Source organism: Strongylocentrotus purpuratus, unplaced genomic scaffold (genome assembly GCF_000002235.5).
Source record: "Strongylocentrotus purpuratus isolate Spur 01 unplaced genomic scaffold, Spur_5.0 spur5_scaffold_1, whole genome shotgun sequence".
Classification (NCBI taxonomy): Eukaryota; Metazoa; Echinodermata; class Echinoidea; order Camarodonta; family Strongylocentrotidae; genus Strongylocentrotus; species Strongylocentrotus purpuratus.
This window is the reverse complement of record NW_022145594.1, coordinates 5,233,540-5,254,786: the sequence shown is the minus strand read 5'-3', so window position 1 is coordinate 5,254,786 and position 21,247 is coordinate 5,233,540. Positions and strand designations below refer to the sequence as shown.

Sequence of the window (21,247 nt, the reverse complement as noted above, 5' to 3'; positions counted from 1 at the left end):
GGGTTAAACCCCCAACCCCCTCCCCCCTTTGGTATTTGTATGTGTGTTGTTTTTTTGTTTTTTTTAAATTATTAACAAAAAAAGAATTGTACCAACGATTCACCTAAAAAAGGTGACCCCCCCCCCCCCCACCCAACGAAGCAAAATGTCAAATTTTAAAAATTTCGAGACAAAAAAAAAAAAAAAAAGTGTCCTCTTACCCCCCCCCCCCCCCCGCGAAATTTTTGGGACCAAATTTCAAAATGTTAACCCCCCCCCCCCCCCCCCCCTTGAAAAAATCCTGCGTACGCCACTGTTCCTAATACAGTACATTTCCAGATCGTTCTCGGCATGATGTATTCCTACAAACATGTGTGTCCTCGAAAAAGTAGTAGCCTACTGATCACATGTACCTAACGATCTCTGTATTCTTTGTTTTGAATATGTGTAATCACTATAGATATGGGCTCTTCAAATTGGCTGTATCGGTAATAGTAGGGACAAATTTTTCCATTTGTTCTATTCTCTTCATAGGACATTTCGCTATCCATGATATACTTTGAGTAGTGCCCCACGGGAGAATGTAATTAGGAGAAAAACAGAAATTAATTACTTGTTTGTACACGAGAGAGTTATTTGCATAGACCTAGTGATCTCATATTTCAAACATCCAAACCTTTCTTATTACTGGTCCGATTTATTTCAAATTTCGCCAATCTGTTCATCATAATTTTCTGCCTTCATACAAATGAACTTAGTACAAGGGTTGGATTGCCTTGTAAGGGAACCTTTATTTACTCAACATATATGCAATTCTATAACGTGTAGGCCTGAAAGAACATATGCACTGTACTATAATTTTAGTAAAATAGGAGGTAGTTGTAGTTTCGTATGCATGCAATGCTATTTAAGTGTAGGCCTAAATTATATGCACTGTACTAGGCCTATATATCATTGAAACTTTAAAAAGAAACAAGTCTTCGGCGTCTGAATATTATTTGCTATATATTATTAAGGAATTAAAGCAAACTTTGATAACTGGAGTCTATTTAGATTTCTGTATCCCATTATGTTAATGTTCGGCGTGACCGCAATTTTTATTGGATGTCGTAGTTCCTGGATTATTTTACTTCCTATAACGTTGAACTATGTGACCTAGTTTCCGGAGTTGAGGGAAGAAAAAAAAATCATTATTGATGTGTGTGTGCATGTGTGTAATTGTATATGTGTGAGTATATATATGTATATATGATTGCGGAGAATACTGGGGAAAGATGGCAACGTTGAAAGTCCTGACACTGTTTTTATCAACTCTGTTTCCTTTCTTCTGTTTTCCGATATTGATACAAGGTAGGTTGCTATCATCATTTAACATCCATCTTGGTATGAGATTGATTGCGTACTAGTGTGATCATGACCAAGTCAATGCTATATCAAGTTTATAATTGTTTGTACTTATTTTCTAGTGATAAGACAATACACCCTTTCACGGTTACAAGAGTGCGCATGCGCTGACATCGGCGCCATTTTAACTTAATGGCGCAGCAGTACATGCGCATCTGAAAACATTGATAAAGCAATATTTACTCGGAAATTAAAATGGCGGCCTTAACTTAACTTTCGATTAAGCTTCTATGCAGCCGTAGTCCAGTGGCTTAAAAACATGACAGAAGAGGAGAAAGTCGGGGATCAATACCCTTTGGCAAGACATTAAATCTACATTTGCCACTCTTCATCCATGTGTTGGTACCGGTAGAATAGGGTTCCTTAACTGCTGTGAGAACCGACATCGGTAGCCTAGCCCGTGGTACACAGGAGCGCATTAATTATTGAGCACCTTGCGTGGTGGATCTGTGCACGCATTATCCAATATACGATATTGTTGATATCAAATTTTCCATTCATAATTGTAACGTTATTTTTCCAAAAAGGGCTTACCCTCACAGTCCTTTCTTCGTAATAGGCCTATCAATTGTATAGATTTTGATTAAAAAAACTAGTGCGTGTAACTTTACCAAGACTGCGCCAAATTTCTTATCATTTTGATGATTCCAGAACCTTGCAGTACACACCAATACTTATAAGCTAGATGATCAACCTTTTCTGATCGATTGCACAACGTTTCTTTCACAATGCAATCGCATGACCAGAACTGGTCTTTATCTTTAAAGCTTGAGTGTCATATTGTCATACAGTACATATATAACTTACTAGCTACATGGCTTGAAATCCAACATTCATGTGGAAAAAGAAAATGAGTGAAGACTTATACTGTTAAAAGAAAATATATCTCGGTATTTCAGGTGAGGTTGTTCATATCACAGTGGTGACCTTGGGATATTACACCAGTTTAGGATCTAGCCATTGTCAGTTGCAATGTTACCGCAGCGAACCAGATAGAAATGCTTCACTATCATTTGGTCGGTCAGCACCCATAACAACAGACAGATCACCACCAGAAGATGTCCAACACTCAAGTGGAAATCCATTCCTCAGAGTGGTGAGATTCCCTACAGGAGATGGATGGGATAGAGATGGTTTCGGTCCTTTCTACTGTGAGGCTTCTAAATCTGATCGAGATGTTACAAGGGTTACTACATTTTTCCAACGAAATAATGGTAAGAATATTACCCCAATCATTATAATTAGTATAGGATTTCCTTGTTTTTAAACACATTCTCCAAATGTAGACTGAACACGATGTTCTGTAACAACAGAGGTAGGTTATCTTTGGCGATGAAATTGTATGTGTGGTATCTACTGATATACTGCATTTATCATCTAATGAAAACGATGCGCTACTTTGAAAACATTATGCGTACAGCAGCAAAGCTCATACTGCAAGACTGTTTACTGAGGATAGGTACCGAGAGTGATTCAATAAAATTGCTCCGCTTATGACGCTTTCACACTGTTGAAGATTAATGCTTGAGAATGGCACTATCACAAAGGCTTGATATTTCGCATGTATAATGTCAATGAATCTAGAGATTCTAAATAGGATTCTGTTCAGAAATTTCAGTCTTAAAGAGCACGAAATTGTTATCACCAAAACCTATGTTACATTTTCTTTGAAAAGCGCAACCCTGTGTATAATACCCGACACTCTTTTCATAATTGTGCATTACCTAAAGGCCAAACGAATTATAAAATAAGGAGTTTAAGTTATAGAGGAGCGAAATGCTAGAACATAATTTTACAGGAACTGAAATCCATAGAGAATAAAAATGTTTTTAGAAAACACATCATGTCACCACCTAGGTAGCGGGGGGGGGGGTGAGGGTGGGGGGCTGACCCTTGGGAGGAGAGTCAATCAGACTCTCGGTTTACAATACACCTCTCTGTTAATTATTTACCTTTTATTCATTATTGTTAATTTGTATGTGTACATTATAATAATTCATGTTTTCGTTGTTTATTTTTAGTTGTTGATTTGATTCGATTATTTTGCATATTTTTATGTTTTGTTATCTTTTGTTACTGGATTTTTTGTGTGATATAATTTGTATATTTGTTTATTCAGTCACGGACTTTCTGAAAATCAACCGATAGGCTGAGAGAGTGACCGTGCTTAAATAAATAAATGAAATGAAATGAAATTGTTATCATAATTATGTAAAGCAGTATTGAGCTGAGCCTGAGATTATCCTAATTATGTTGATGTTGTTTATTTACATTCGAATGGTCGAACGAAAATCCTAACAGATTTTGACATACACCAGTCCGTTTGCCATGTTCATGATCATGACATGTTCATGATATCAACTTCTAATTGAAAAATAGCAGTTCTGGTGAAGTGTTAAAAAATAATCTTAAGAAATATATGTTAAATTTAGCTTATAGTTGATACCTTTCATGTCCGTACCTTTCCTATTGTACTTTTGTCTATTTATAATGTATTTCATCTTTTGCACAAGTTGCGCCTTGAGCATTTGATTGTCAAGTGGATTTGGTGCTTTACAAATCTTATGTATTATTATTATTAAACCCTAACCTGTCTATCTGGTTAGGGTTAGGGTTAGGTAAACTAATTGAATGCGAAGTCTTATAAAAGCATACGATATCCCGTGACCTATGTGTGCTACATAATATGTAAAGCATCAAAGTGAACATTGTTTATTTGGTTAATAGCTAAGTTCATAACAAGCGATGGATTGTTTACAAAGACAGTCAATGTGAATGACACCGGAGTGACGATCACCATGACTAGACGTTATGATCCCGATGTGAGTGACAACGCGATTACTTGGAGGAAAGATGGAAGTGAGGTTCTTACATCATTTGTCGGGCAGACTCAGATCAGCTTCCCAAACCCAATCCAGACATCAGACCAAGGGTTCTATGAGATCTACTATAATAACGAGAGGCATCAAAGTAGAGGAGGACTATACCGACTCATTGTCAGAGGTACATGTTAGTTTATTCCTGCTTAATTCAAATTCTTTAGTTCTGCGTTCGAGAACTTTATTGTTTAATAAACTTTTCAATTTTCTACTTCCCGGCGTTTTATTTTACCCTGCTTATCTTTTTATCTATTCTCATCTTTGTTATGATGTCATCTTCAGTGACAAGTAATTTACATAATTATTTTTCTCTCTCCCTATCTCATATTAGAATGCCCTGCTGGTAAGTGGGGTCCCCCTGGGTGTTATGGTATCTGTAATAAATGCTACAATGGTGGAGTCTGTGATGACAAATCTGGTCTATGTATCTGTCCCAACAACTTCAAAGGACCGAATTGTTTAGAAAGTAAGTAGGCCTGTAAAACTTCATGTAGAATGGTGTTTTTTATATTTTTAAAACTCTTAATAGATAAATTGAGAAAGATATTTATTGTCTTATTCCATTGAAAATGAACAGAATAATCTACATCTCTTTTACATGTTCATTTCAAATATGTCTTTCTTCTACCGGACAAACTTCTGTTTATGAGGTATTGTCTCTCATGTGTTACGAACAGTCTGTTATATAACGTAAACTAGCTTTGTAAATACTTTGTAAATATACCCTTTCTGTACATGTACAGGTATAGACACTGTACATCAAGGAAATTTATAAAACAATGCATACACAATAAGATACAGCAGGGAAAACGATTACCTTTTCTCAATTCTCAATTCTCAATGCCATATAAAATGTCTAAATAATATCTGAATAAATGTCAAAATAACAAGAATGTTTATGATCATTGTAGTAACAAACTATTATTTGTGTAGAGCATTATACACCGTCGGTAATTTGCAAAGGAGATTACAGGAAAGCAACCATATATACAATTAATCTCATGAAATCTTATTCTTAATGCAAGTCTATATTAAATGTTTTGATTCAATGGAGCAACTATTTGTTTTCAGTTTGTAATACTGGCGGTGGAAATCGACTTGGATTTAACTGCGAGTTTCAATGTTCATTTATCAATGATGCTCCCACAAAATGCCATGGGTATCTGTTTTGCCTTCCTGATCCTTATGGATGTTCATGTGGCGTCGGTGCCCAGGGTCTTGCATGTAACACACGTAAGTCTTTCGATAGTTTGTGAATTGTGCTCAAATTCTGATAGTGAAACTGTTATGTAGGCTTAAAAGTTGTCATACAATTCACAGAAATTCTATTTTTCTTAAAATATCAAAAGCACATACCAAAATGTAACCGGATTCATGAGTGAGGTCACGCACAACTCATTGGACAACAGAATTAGAAGAAGACGACGACGAAGAAGAAGAAGAAGAACAAGAAGAACAAGAACAAGAACAAGAAGGACAAGAAGAAGTAAAAGAAGAAAAAGTAAAAGAAGAAGAAGAAAAGAAGAATGAGAAGAAGAAGAAGAAGAAAAGAAAAAAGAATGGAAAGAAAAAGAAGAAGGAAAAGAAAAAGAAGAAGGAGATAAATTAATAAGAATAATTTGTTGTAGCATGTAAAATATTTCTGTCTGATGAATGTATAGTACATGTATCTGTAAATCTTGATCTTGTATTTCGAATTCTTTTACAGTATGTTCCATTGGTACATATGGTCCAGGATGTTCACAGACATGTCACTGTGCAAATTCATCATGTAACATCTTTAGTGGAATATGTGCAGGTGGATGTCAAACTGGCTGGTTTGGTGACAACTGTCAAAGTAAGTCCTGGTCAGCAATGATAACAAATAGTATGTCATAAATGCTTTCCTCAATTTTTTTTTTTTTTTAAATCAGAATTTTACTTGTACACTTTAGCTCTGTAATATACTTCTTTATTAACCCATGTCTACATGTATATGAACCGGATCGCTCCTATATAAGGGAGTTTACAGATAGCACATGGTACAAATGACCCCAAATATCCACAGATCTTTTACACATGTTCCACTTTGAGCATAACTGCCAAAGTCCTAGAGATGTGCTTCATGAATACCTTTTGTTTGCCCTCTTGAAAAAAATACTTCCACCTGCGTATCTTAGAATGTACCGTTGGTGCATAAATGAATAATGTTACATAACTTTCATGAGCGCATATCCAGTATTCATCTCTGGTGGGTTTTACCTTTTTGGTACAAATGACCTTTATCTGCCCATGCGCAGATTGTATCTGTAAACTCCCTTATTAACGCCTACTGGAATGCGGTAATAGAAGTTATTATATTCATTTTGTAGACATAACCAAATCAAGCTGTGACTTGAAATCAACTCCTTCAGTGCATTTCATTTTCATTCTATTGATAGAGGAGATGAATTCTTTATTTAAATACGTGAATTTATATAGTGAAGGCACGGTTCAATTCAGGATTATGCGTCATAATTGAAGTCAGTAGATAGTGCAAAAGATTTTGAATTTGAAATCACTAGTCGCAAAGAAAAGAATTATGTAATGAAACAATCTAATTTTTGAGGACTTCATCTAATATGATTTGCTGGTGCCTGTTAAATTGTGGTTTGAAATATTGTTCTTATCAACCTCAGTTCCAGATGAATGTGAAGACGGTTACTTTGGGGCTCAATGCACTGATAAATGCCATTGCTTGTATGATGAACCATGTGGTAAAGATACTGGAGAGTGCCCTGAGCAGAAGTGTGCTCTAGGATACCACATACGAAGTGGCCATGTCAGATGCCAAGGTAAAATCCCTTTTTTCAATAAAGGGTGTTGAATTTTCCATATCAATTCCTATTTCCTATGTACATCAAGTATGGTGCAGTGTGCATGATACATTTGTTCATCCATGATTACTCATAAATACATTTCATAAACATTGGTCACATCAACCAAATATGTGTACGTAGTTCTCGAATAGTAAATACATTACTATAATGTATACTCTGCAGGAGGATTCCAGTCTACAAATATCGAGTTCTTTGACGGGCATTGTTACTATGGTGACTATTTCCCCAACGTTACATTGTAAATGTTCTCTGCCCCGAGTGAAATTGAGGGGCATAGTATAGTAATAATGACTGGTATGATAGACATGGTTGTTTTTATACGCTCGAGGGGATGTTACATCGTGCTATCGCCCCGAAGCAGTCATTCCTTGTGTGGATTCCCTAAAACATATTTTGACAAAATAATCTCTTCAAAGCGTATTTATTTTTGGAGGTAAATTACATAAACTGAGACTGTTTGCCCCAATTATAACCTCATGCATATCTGCAGTTTTTACCAATCAGAGGTCTAGAATCTTGTTATACTGTATATGAAATGCACAATATAACTACGTGTATTATTTGTTCTCATAATTATTACATTGTTGTTCGAAACAAGCCATATTTGATTGGCTTAAACCAACTGCTTTTACTTGCGGGGCTGTCAAAATAGTGGGAGACATTAAACAAAATGTTGAATGTGTATTTGAGAGAGTACGAGAAGTTTTAAATGATGGTTGATGTGATTGATCATGTCAGTAGTGAAAACCAAATTGTCAAAACCAGTCCATTGAATCAGAAGAAATCGAGAAGTAAATGTAATCATTTAGATTCATAGAAACATACTCGCTCTAGCACAATGTACACAGGGCTATGCTTCCAACTGGTTAAAATTGTTGTTAAAGTACTATTCTTCCATTATATGTTTCTATTATGTGATATTACGCTTTTGTATTATTATATTTTAGAGTGTGAAGGGGGTACCTTTGGTTTGGATTGTCTTCAGGAATGTCATTGTGCTCCAGAGGCTTGCGAGGCGCAGAGGGGCCTTTGCAAGGGACAATGCCTTGACACCTGGATTGAACCATACTGCCAAAGTAATTATACCCAACATATTTTGTTCTGGGTTTTTTTCTTTTTCAGCTTAAAATGTTTCAGATTAAAATCAACCTCAGAGTGCATATGGAACTATGAGTGCACAGATTTTATTATGTTTTGCTGTAATTCACAATCTTGCTTCATAGGCTTGTGGAGCAAGTACTTTTACTTCAGTTTAAGCTAATTTATTTTGTAAATTGCCATGAGCATCAGTACCTGGCGAATACCGGCTCAATATAAATGGCCATTATTATTATTAATATCATTATTCTTTTTTGTTGCAGACACTTCAGCATGTACCTATAAGTTCGAAAAATATTTTGTTTTGTTTGCTCAGTATAAAGTTTAAATTATATTTCAATCAATTTACACTAAACATGCATTAAATAGAAGTTTAATGTAAATTTTTTTTTTTTTAAACCTCTTTTCCTTCAAAATATTATCTGTTATGGGATAATCTTTGTTGTACAAAAAACTTTTTCAAGTGGATAAACATCATGATTGATAATAATGAGTGGTTTTAGAAGTGAATTAATGACTTGCTTGCCAGGAGTATTGCATTTATTTACATTAAGTAATTAGATTTGGGGCGAGATAGTCAGATTAAGATCTTCCCTTGTTTAGGTACACCTGTTTGTAAATGTACAAGTTTTTGAGATGTATTTCTTGATAGTAATACTAATATTGAGAAATGACTAGGTTTTAATCTTGTATTGTTCTTAGCGTGTAAAGTTGTATTCAATGTTTTGTATTTTTGCTTGGTTTTTGGCAGGAATATTAAGATTATCGGTTATTGAATATTCTTTCTAGTATAATTGAATTCATTCTCTTATTTATGAATATCATGATTGGTCAATGTTTTACAGAGTATACATGTTGGATTTGTTTGCCATAAGTATTGTCGATGGAAGACAAAAGGCGAGCAGACTTTGAATAAAATAATTAGGCTAGAGTTAGCTATGTGTTGATGAGCATAATTTGGTGTTTAATATCTGGTTTAATTATTGACAGGAATATCAAGATTGGTTACAGTGAGAGTGAACCCATACCAACCATCTAAATTCACATGTTATGTTGAGGGTAACCCACTTCCCGATGCATCCTCCGTTGATCTTTACAGACGTACTGGAAGCACCAATAACAGGACAGGAATCACCAGGAGATCAAGCACTGTCTCAGGGTCAGAACGAGCCATTGTCTTTCATGTTGATAGTGTTTATCCGCAAGAATATGGGGAATACGTTTTCTTTCTATCTGTTGAAAACACTGGCTATCCTAGTATGCCTTATACCAGCGCAACCTATGGTGAGCACACCGTGTGATATCGCTTCAGGGGCGGGTCTAGTTTTTTGATGAAGGGGGGGGGGTGACCCAATGACGATGGATCATCGTCCACGAGCCTTAAAGCGGCGATGCGATTTTGTGTGTGGCTATCTTGAACCCCCGTAAATGATGTTTTCCTGACAATTCTGTTAGTGCACATCACATATTCACTTGGCAGCCCAGGGGGGGGGGTAACCCCCCCCCCCCCCCGTAGATCCGCCCCTGCGCTTTACTCTACGGTACTTATGTGAGAAAAATGTGTAATGGAAAGCAGGAATTCAGTTTCTTTATATGCAGAATCATTCTCAGTATGCATACAAGCCGGGTTACAGGGAATCGATTCAGTTTTTTTTATAGTGTTCTTGTGTACTTTGGTAAATTGTATTTACATATTGACTTGATGGAAGAACTTCAATTATAGGTCCGTCATTGATTTTAACGGTTATTTCAATAAATTGTATTAACTATCTATGTCTCTTTTCCTTTTTGTTTACAGTGCTGCCAGTCATTACGACAGCTCCAGTTGTAGCGAGCGCCACTTCAACTATAGTAGTTCTTCGATGGGATGCATGGTCTGAAGGAGATGACATAGGTGATCCTCCTCTGGTAGGATATAATGTCTTTGTAAAGAAGGATGGTGGTGACTGGGTAACGGATCAGAGAGTAGACCAACTCAAAACATCAGCCTTTGTTATTAACCTGACACCCGACACAGGTTATATGTTTCGTATAGCAGCAGTGAGGGAAGGAACCGGTGGAACAGGACCTTTGTCTCCTCGCAACAGCATAATAACTCACTGTAGAAGTAAGTTTTAGATTGCAGAAAATACACAAGACGTTGAGGATGCCTATTTTGTCAAACTTTTTCAGATTGATTCGGTACATTTATTTACAAATATAGGTACGTGTATTACATTATTAGTAAATGGTTCGACATATATTTGGGATATGTATGCACTTTTTGATGATTGAAGGCTCTTTAACTAATCTAAATTTATGAGTTAAATATGGTACATAGATTTGTTTAAATTTTCCATTCCATATATTCTCCTTTTTAACTTTTCTATATTTTTCCCCCAACAATTTAATAGTGCCCTTGACTGTGCTTTGTCCAATTTTAGTTTCACATTTGACTCGTGAACATTTCATTTAAAACCACATGAAGAGTACTTGTTGTAGTAATGCAAATTGTTACTATGTACATGTAATTAAATCATCTAATTTAGATCCTTGCCATCTAATATCTTCTATATAACGTTAAATTTCAGAACCGAGCGCTTCTCCAACGGGACTACAAGTGGCAGCCATCAACCCTAAAGAGCTAGAGGTGACATGGGAGGTATGTATTGTTTTAAGAATAGCTGTTTGGTCACTTGGCGATATGTAGTTGGATGAAAATCGTCGTCCAGAGCACAAAATGCTCTCCTTTAACGAGTCATATTTGAATTACATACAGGTAAAACCTCACCATTACGATATGGAGCTGGTAAAGACACGTACAACCTTGATAACTTTTAATTTTACCTACAATTTCCTGGAGATATGTCAAATAAGAACTCCATCACACCACTTTCTATTTTTCGATGTTTCTTTACGTACCTTAACAATTGACCTAATTGAATATATCTTGTGTACAATTTGTTTTATTTAAATGCACCAATTTCTTTGTTTGCTTTTGAAAGTAAGAGCTGTTGGCTTTTTAAAATGGAGTTTTGATTTTATTTTACAGAAGGAAGCAAATATTAAAATAATTTGTGTAATCAAGAGATTCTTGTTAAGCAGGATGATATAGCAGCATCCTTATTAATGCGAAAAACTGTATGCAAGTTATGATAACGTCTCACAGTTTTGTTTATTAGTATGAAAGTAACTTCTTTTATGTGGTTGTGATGCAAGTTATATGTATTTGCACTTTTATGTTTCAGCACCTCCTCTCGGAATTAGCAGACTGCAGGAGTGGAGTGACCCATTATACGATCTACTATGCTTCTACTGGATCAACTTCTTCAAACTCTATCTTGGTTTTTCGTGACACTAGCTCCTACACAATAAGAGGATTAGACACCTATCTGGACTATACCATTCAATTGACTGCATCAAATAAAGATGAGGAGGGTGACAAGAGCAGTGAGACTATCGGCAAAACAATTGAAGAAGGTTGATGTTTATCTTGGGCTTTTTTTCTTCTTCTGGGTTAGGGGTAATAGTTGCTTTGCCTGTTAATTGTCATAGTAAATATTGTTGTAGATATTTTTGACACAACCTTCGTCGAACATTTTTTTTTGGGGGGGGGGGGAGTTTTTTTTTATTTTTTACTTTTCGTTCATTTCACAATATAATTTCAGTTTCATCTACAAATTTAATTGATCTTGATAGAGTGGGAGTCATCTATTCTGCTAGACTTCAAACTCGACTATTTCAGGCATAAGAGTACTTTTTCCTTTTCCTAATGTTTTTAAATTTGCATTGTGATTCCAACGTTGATTGTCTTTGTATACAATTAGTCACTGTTATTATACTCATTTAATATTCGTTTTCTGAAATAATAAATTGCACAAATATTTTAGATGAGACTAACAATAGTAGTTGATATTCCGGAATATTAATACATAAGTGTACTGTATTTCAGTATGACATTTTATAAATCATTTTCTTCTAATCAGTCGCGCCTGCTCCTATCAATGTGACTATACCGAAGAGTACTACAAGCTCCTTCACTGTATCCTGGTCTACCCCTCTACCATCTAACACCAATGGTAACATCCAGAAGTATATCATCCGCTACCAGCAAACTGATCCCATTGTTGATGGTGACTATAAGATGGAGGAAGTATTTACTGGTGCATTTGATGGAGAACATACTGTGATGAACCTGCCCCGTGAAATCAACTATACAGTTCAGGTGAGATGTCTTGATCTCAATACTTAAAGACCGTCACTACTACTTGGCCAGAGGGGATTAGACCACACAGCGAGGTCACTGACAGGTGGCTATCTCATTAACTCAGCTCTCAACTAACATAAGAAAAAGAGGATCATGGGGGACCAACAGGCACCGATTGGGGAAGTTTTCTATATAGAGGGAGCGAGTAGCTGCAAGTAGGACAGTGAGGCTTTAAGACCTAACGATTCAGGGAATTGTCAATCTCTTCATATTCTAGGGCAATCTTTCCATCGTAGATTGAGCTCTTATCCTAAGCTGTGTTTGAGATATATAAATATATAAAATATATTAAATCACAAAATTGATTCTCTTTCATATTTGTGCCATTAATCTAACAAGCAATCCCCAATTTAGTGCATGATATTGCATAAAAATCGCTTTTGTTACCTTGTTTGGCGTTCAACAATAAGGGATAGAGCAACGTTGATCAGTGGCTGCCGGGCTCACGATCAATTGGGCAAAAAGAATTTCCATTTTCAGTTTAACTTAATAAAATTTGGAGTGGACTTTAAATTATTATTATTATTATTATTAAATATTAACTGTTGTGGTGCGGACGCTTATGATGATTGTAGATTGGTATTTTCTCGATGATATGATTAACCATATCATTATTACGTGAAGACAAGACTACTCAGGTTTACACATTTCCTTTTTGTGTTTCGTGTAAAGATGATGTTTGTATTGTCATTATTACTGCAACAACATATTTTTATTTCCATGTTTGTCAGGTCCGAACAGTCAATGGAGCTGGTTCTAGTCATTGGTCTGAGCCAGTGAATGCAAAGACCATCTCAGGTAAGAGCATGAATCGAATGAAACTTGTTCTACTCTGAATGTCATACTTAAAAATACTGTAGGTAATGTCGTTTTTTAAGGATGTAGAGGTCAAAATCATTCGGCATTTAATTAATTGTTCATTCATTTTCGTATGTGCTATATTACTCACGTTTAGTTTATAATGCAGATCTCAAATGTGACTTCTTTCTTTTTTTCTCACAAATGCGACTTTAAGCTTTTGAATTTAAAAGGATTACGTGCCTCACAAATCTAATTCATTATTATTTTCATTATTAGTAGTAATTAAGAGCTACATGTAAAACTAAAGTCAGTATGTAATCGTGACATATATGAAAATATAAACATAAGTGTGTAGCGTTTCAGTGTTATTTACATCTCCATAATTTTTCTTTTTTCCGTTTGCTTTTCTGAATCCCTTTGGAAAAGTTGAGTAGTCTGCATTTATCATGTATTATTATTGAATGTATGAAACCGAAACATTTTTATGTTTTCTCTTTTTTGAAACTTCATGAAAAGAAAAGAAAAGGTGTCATTTATAAACGTTTATAATTTACACAAAATGAAGAACTTAAATTGTGAAACCGACCTACAAAAAGTTCGCATAATTAATGATAGCATAATTACATGTATATGTATTTTTGTTTGTGCTAAAGGTGATGATAATGGTATCAGGATATCACTAGAGGCTGTGATAGGGGGTGTGATAGTACCCCTCGTTATCATCGTAATAATAATAGTTATTGTGGTGATGTATAGAAGGTAAGTTAGCTCAACAACAGTAGACAATTCATAATGAATTCCATGCCACTGTCTGATAAAATTGTTAAAAATAAAGATTATTTATTGTACATTTGACGTTGAAAAAAGTTAGAATACTTGACTATCTATAGTGAGACAATACGCCAATGGATAAAACATTGCAACATTTTCGTATTCTAGATGCCATTAAATAAATATATATCTGCAATGAATTGTATATAATGTTTTAAAACTTTTTGTATGACAAGGGGCATCCATAATCACACTCACGCAGCTTTTATGCTCATACGGACCATTCCTACTTCAATTTTATCGAAACTTTGATTGTATGTGTGGGTGTAGAGGATGTGGGTGTGTGTATGTGAATTCAATGACGTTACAAAGGTGAAGGAAATAAATGTTGTTTTGAATTGAATTTCACTTCCAGGAACAAACAAAGGCGTTTAAACGCTGAATCAGCCACGTCGCCACCATCTACTGCACATGTGACGTCCTCGAAGTATGGAAACCCTGCATATGATGACTCGGACACAAATACATACCAAGATCTTCAAAGAGACACACCAAACTACCAGAATTGTACCGACCCCCGTAGCTATCAAGATCGCACCAACGTTACCTATCAAGAAATTATCACAAAATCAGATCCAGGAGACACTTACGAAGAAATATAGATTTAACCCAAGCGTGGCTGAGGGGTGTGATGCCAGCATTGATACATGCTGGATCAACAATTATGAACATGTTATGCAATACACAGAGTTTGCAAAACATGTATTTATCTGAATGCTCATGCTAATCCATTTTTATACGTGCTTTTTATTTGGTACTAATCTATTTCAATGGTTACAAGAATTATAACGAAACTTAAACATGCATTTTCGAAGTTTTATAGAAACAGCATATATGTTATGTGAATCTTAAATCATAACTCGCTAACCAATAAAGGGAGGAAAGGGTAAATGTATGTCTAAGTTCTTCAAATTTACTTTTATTTACAATGCACGGATGCCACTTATAAAATATTAACTACTGTTGTACAGGAAATGCTATTTTATATGCTTTTTGTTTTTTTAACTTAAGGATGTGTAACGTTCCTCATTGTCAAGCAATAGATCTCTTTTTAGATTCTTTTCACGCGTAGATTATAAATAATCTTGTGTTGTAAGAAAACACACTGCTGGTAGTAATGATGGAAATTTTTTGTTTACCCCAATTTATGGATTTATTTTGACAATGATTTATTCCTAATAGATTTAGATAATAGTATACATTCTCAGATTTTATTGGATAATAATTTGCGAGTGTTTGTTTTGCGTGTCTGCTAAAGCATGTGTGTGCTACTATGCTTATCATCTAGGGGACCTACGTCATTAAGTCATAACTGACAGTAATGAGGATTTAATGCCTCACAAAAGGGCACTAATATAGCACCTCGACACGGTTTTTAACCCTGGAGCATAACAGATACGAGGCCATTGCTTTGCCTCTGAATTATGACTGTACGCAGCGGGGGCTAGGGTAGGGGGCCGCCCCCACAAATACAAAAAAACGACGAAAATGCGATAAATTATTAAAAATTCATTGCATCTCCCCCCCCCCCTCCCCACGGTCCCGAACAGGAAAATTCCTCTGTGCGACCATGCCTTAAAACCATAATGCCTATAAATGACTATTTCAGGCATTAGAGTACAAGGGTTGGATTGCACTGTAAGTGAGTCTTCATTTACTCAACATAATATGCAATACTATAAAGTGTAGGCCTGAAAAAGCATATGCACTGTACTATAATTTTAGTAAATTTAGAGCTATTTGTAGTTTCGTATACATGCATTGCTAGTTAAGTGTAGGCCTGAATTATATGCACTGTAATATATGTCTTTTATCTATTATTGAAACTTTGAAAAGAAACAAGTTTTCGGCGTATGAATAATGTCAATAAAGTACATTATTTGTGAAGTTATTGGCGATTTATTATTAAGCAATTAAAGCAAATTTTGAGAACTAGAGTCTATTTAGATTTCTGTATCCCATTATGTTAACGGCATTTGTGCGTGGTCACCATTTGTATTGGATGGGGTAGTTCCTGGATTCTGTTTGCATCCTATAACATTAAACTATGTGACCTATGTATTTCAGGAGGTTTCCGGAGTTGAGGAAAAAAATTGCTTGGTTAGTGTATGTATGTGAGTGTGTGTGTGCGTGTGTGTGTATGTAAAAAATAATATTGATAATTAATAACATAACCTCCAGATTTGTTTTTAAAGATTGTTAAAGAGTGAATAACATGTACAATTGATTTATAAATGATGTTTATGTACTTTAAGTTCACTTTGTTGCTCAGTTATATAGGCCTATACTGCAAATGAGTTTTTGTTTAATAATGTTTATGTATAAGTAATTGATATTGAAAACGTTTACTTAAATTTATTCAATTGTATGTTGTTCTTGTTTGTATTACAAATAACAAAATTTACTAAAAATAAAAGTGCATGGGTGAGTGTCTGTGTGTGTGCGTGTGTGTGTGTGTGCGTGTGTGTGTGTGTGTGTGTTTGTGTGAGTGTAAGTTTCAATGTCACTCAATGTTTGCTTGGATGGGGTAATATGTTTTATGTTACAACTGATTTCATTTTTTTTCTTCATCAATCGTACAATCTATGTAATGGAAAATGTTTTGAATTCATGGCAAGATGAAAAACAACTGTATTTTATTTCTAAGATTGATTTGTATTGTTTGGAAAATATAAAACAAACTATTGAAAAAAAACACACTTTCAGCTTTTCCTTAAAGCAATACCTCATTAAATTAAGATAGGAAGAGAGAGAGAAAGAGAGAGAGATAGGGAGACAAAAAAGAGATAGGGAGAAGGAGAAGGGGAGAGAGAGGGGGATAAGGAGAGAGAAAGAGAGAAGGAGACGGGGAGGCATAGAGAGAAAGAGAGGGAGAGAGAGGGGAGAGAGAGAGAGAAGTCGAATGGGAGACATAGAAATAAGGATAAAGAGAGAAAGAGGGGGAGAGAGAAAGAGAGAAAGAAGAGGAGACAGAGAGGTAAGGAGAAAGAGAGGGGAGGGGTGTAAGCGAGTGAATGGACTACAATGAAAGAAGGGGTGAATGAAGGAAAGCGTCACCAAATCATCATGATAAGGTGTTAAACTATGCTGCTAATTATGGACCTAGTATGAAGGATGTTTTGTGCATTTCGTCAATTCCCTATACCCTCTCAATTTGTCTTACCAAATACTGGGGCCCGTTTCATAAAACGTGTTATCTATAACAACTGCTAAATTTCTATGACAAATTTGCTCTCAGCCAATCAGATGCCATGATTTCAGTAGTTTATAACTACAGTAGCTTGTAACTTGTTATTGATATCAAGTTTTATGAAACAGGGCCCAGCATGATAAAATGGGTGGGACTAAGTGCAGTGAACTGATAAAAAAAAAAACTTGTTATTGATATCAAGTTTTATGAAACAGGGCCCAGCATGATAAAATGGGTGGGACTAAGTGCAGTGAACTGATAAAAAAAAAAACACTTTAATATATTCTCCTGATGTACTGACCCACTTGGCACCATGTGTTTATTGAGAGCACTCAAGATTAATGTTGAACTGCGCGCACATTTTATATTAAACACTCGCCATACATTATCAACGCCATGTTCTAGATTGCGCTCGAAAACTCGGTAGGTCGAATCTCTTTTATATCTTCTCCTGATGTAATGACCCACTTGGCACCCTGTGTTTATTGAGAGCATTCCAAATTAATGTTGAACTGCGTCCACATTTTATATTAAACACTCGCCATGCATATCAACGCCATGTTCTAGATTGCGCTCGAAATCTCGGTAGGTCAAATCTCTTTAATATCTTTTCCTGATTTAATGACCCATATGGCACCATGTGTTTATTGAGAGCATTCCAAATTCATGTTGAACTGCGTCCACATTTTATACTAAACACTCGGTAGGTCAAATCTCCTCATTGTATACATGCTACTCTTCTTACTCATCATTGTAAACTAAAATGATTATGCACACGGGGTACTTGGTGATGGGGTGATGGAGGAGAGGGAGGGGGAAGCGATGGGGAAGGGGAGAAAAGCAAAGTGTAGAGACGTCAGAAAGAAAGACAAGGAGGGATCAAGAGGGAAATGCAACTCTTCCCTCTCTATTTCCATTTCTTATTTTCTCTGTCTCTCTGTCTCTGTCTCTGTCTCTCTGTCTCTGTCTCTCTCTCACTCTCTCTCTCTCTCTCTCTCTTTCATTTTTGTTGTTGCTTATGTTCAATCGCTTTTCTATTAGGAATTGTTTACATATTACGTATATATATTGTATAAACATGTCCATCGTCAGTTCAAGCTCTGCTTATGACGATCCTTGTACTACTATGTATGATTTTATCTGACCACGTTAGAAATTCATATATTTGTGATGATTTGGAAAATAAATGAATAATCAATCAATCACCATTATGTAAAATTCACCCTAAATTAATGTTAATGATGATAACGCTTCTAATTTTGCACTGATTTTAGTTTGTGTTAGCAGTGTTCTGGGGCTTTAATTGTGACTTACAAGTATGTAAACCCAGAGTGACGGGGTCATGTCAATTAGCTTCCGGGGTATCGCGGGGTTGGAAACTAATCTGCTCCCGCTGAATATTTCGAATGCTTCGCTGTCTGATGCCACAGGCACTTCATTCATGACAGACAGAGTAATATCGATTTCAGTGACACACGTATGCTTTAAGTGTACCGATCTACCCCCTCCCTTGAAATAAATAAATAGATAAATAATTAATTAAAAAGAATAATACAAAATTACTCTCCCCTAAACCTAGATATTTTAATGGTTAATGATTCCAAATTAATATTAAAGGGAGTTGGTAACATTGTTCAGATGAAAGTAAATGGTGCTAAGGTAGTATTAGATGTACAATTACAGATAATATGAAAGTTTGAGTGAAAAAGAACCATTATTATGATACCAATTGGGAAAAACTGATCGGATCGATTCCTTAATTCTCCTAACTATATTATTACAATTTCATTACATGTTAGGGTAATGTGAATCGTCAAAAAGCAATGAATTGGCTCTATATACCGTTTCAGACAATGAATTAGTGTTAAAGGATTTTTAAAAGCCTGTCTTATGTCTTATTTTCATGGAAAACGGTCGGGGAAATTCTAAAGTGGTTGGGAGAATTTACTGTTAGAGGGTGTAGCACAGTGACGCCTTCAAAGAAAACCATAAATATATTTGTGGTTTGGGAATTTTTTCATAATTATTAGCATGTTAGAGGGTTAGTACAGTAGAAAGAATATAATAAGTCAAATTGCATAAACAAATTCAAAGTTTTTTCATCAACCTTCAACAATGTTACCGAGTCACTTTAAAGACCATCACCACTACTGGGCAAGAAGGGATTAGTCCACACAGCGAGCCATCGAGGTCACTGTGACAGGTGGCTATCTCATTAACTCAGCTCTCATTTAACATAAGAAAAAGAGGATCATGGGGGACCAACAGGCACCGATTGGGGAAGTTTTCAATATATAGGGAGCAAGTAGCTACAAGTATGGCAGTGTGCCTTTAAGATTTGATTTGGTATCAACAATGAAGATGAAGACATGTAGTCTACTCACAAACTGCATTTACCTTTCTTTGGAGTTCGGCAATTTAAGTAATTAAATATCCTTTCGACTTTCTTGTTGATGAGAAGATGAGTGAATCTCATGTGGATGATGAGGGACTTTTAGATTTGCGTGGACTGATACGTGTGACGTCCATTCAAGGCAGTGCATTAAAAGGACGTCGATCGTAGCAATCACCATTGTCTTCGTACGAATCTAAAAGTCCCTATTAACTCATTCTAAGGACGTGAGTTGAAAGCGTACCTATTTTGTACTAGCATGATTGAGTTGATTTCTTAATGTCGTTATAAAGACAATAATAGTAACAAAAAGTGATGAATTAAGATAATCATCATTATCCTCAAAACGTCGATGTGACGATAAAAATGATTTGAGGATGACAGTGATAATGTTAATATCATGGTTAATGTTATGTGACATATGATCGGAATATGAAGACCAAAATAAAATCGACATTATATATGGTAGGCTTATAACCAGTCGCAGTTATCCTTCTTAGCAAGAGGTCGATCTCTATTCAAAAGGAGATCGACCCCATACTTTGGTTGTTGTTAAAAATAGATATGTTCTTGATTCAGTAAACTTTTTACAAGAAATATGTGACACATCATATGATTTATAGAGTTTCATACAAATTTATTATTCTAGAATATTATTTAACAGTCATTTATAAAATATATAGGCCTATACATCCATTTTATTTCATTGTTCGTTGCATTTGCATCATCATAATCATAATAATTACATTTACAGGGCGCTTTGTGCAGGTGTTTCTAAGCGCACAGGTAGTACTGTCTAACTCGGTATAATTATACAACATGTTCAATAGCATAAAAGCAACAAAATAAAGTAAAATATTACTAATACAACACAATCGTGTGCGCCTCTAGTATACTATAACTGATTAAAAAGGTTTGTTTTGAGAAGGGTCTTGAATGTTTCAACGGAAAGGACATTTTGAAAATGGGGTGGGAGTTTGTTCCAGAGGGTAGGGGCGATCGATGAAAAGGCATTATAATAGGATATGACTCATTTCGAAATAAATTTAAATAGAAATGATTATCTGGGGTAAAAAAAATATATTTAAAGGGAAATAATAGTAGTGACAATTCCAATAATCGTCTGATCATTGCGAAGCTAACATTACATGATCGCAGAGACTTTTAAAAAATCTACGTAAGGTGATTTCAATAGCTAGTGCATGCCTATAGGGCTAAGGCGATGAGCCATGCTTAACTAATGCAAACTTAAGCCAATGTGAATATACGTACTCCACATATAGAGATGATGTCATCAAGTGGAAAGCTAGTTTTTAGGTCGACGACTTCTGATTTTCAAAGCTTCAGATTTAGAATTTTCAGAGAGTTAGTTGTTACCCCTCTGACAGACACTTAAATAGCATACAATTGTATGGGTTCTAAGCTTTTCGTTGATATATAATTAATCTACTTCATTTCTTTTCTTCCGACAGATGAATAATTTTGCTTTTGATTTCTTACAGGAATGGAGAAGTTTTAGAGATTGCCCCATCTTCAGGGGAATTCGTGTTTTATCTGTCTACAGTAAGA

General features: G+C 35.4%; 1 protein-coding gene across 1 annotated transcript; it reads left to right on the top strand.

Moving 5' to 3' along the window:
• The first annotated feature begins 1,203 nt into the window (after positions 1–1,203).
• LOC100890046 (tyrosine-protein kinase receptor Tie-2) lies at positions 1,204–13,300 on the top strand. Its single transcript, XM_030978270.1, has 13 exons — positions 1,204–1,207; positions 2,283–2,597; positions 4,111–4,386; positions 4,594–4,728; positions 5,971–6,099; positions 6,920–7,075; positions 8,068–8,196; positions 9,209–9,502; positions 10,017–10,325; positions 10,789–10,859; positions 11,446–11,677; positions 12,184–12,422; positions 13,196–13,300. The coding sequence occupies exons 1-13, from the start codon at positions 1,204–1,206 to the stop codon at positions 13,298–13,300; spliced, it is 2,394 nt and encodes a 797-aa protein (XP_030834130.1).
• Positions 13,301–21,247: the final 7,947 nt, after the last annotated feature.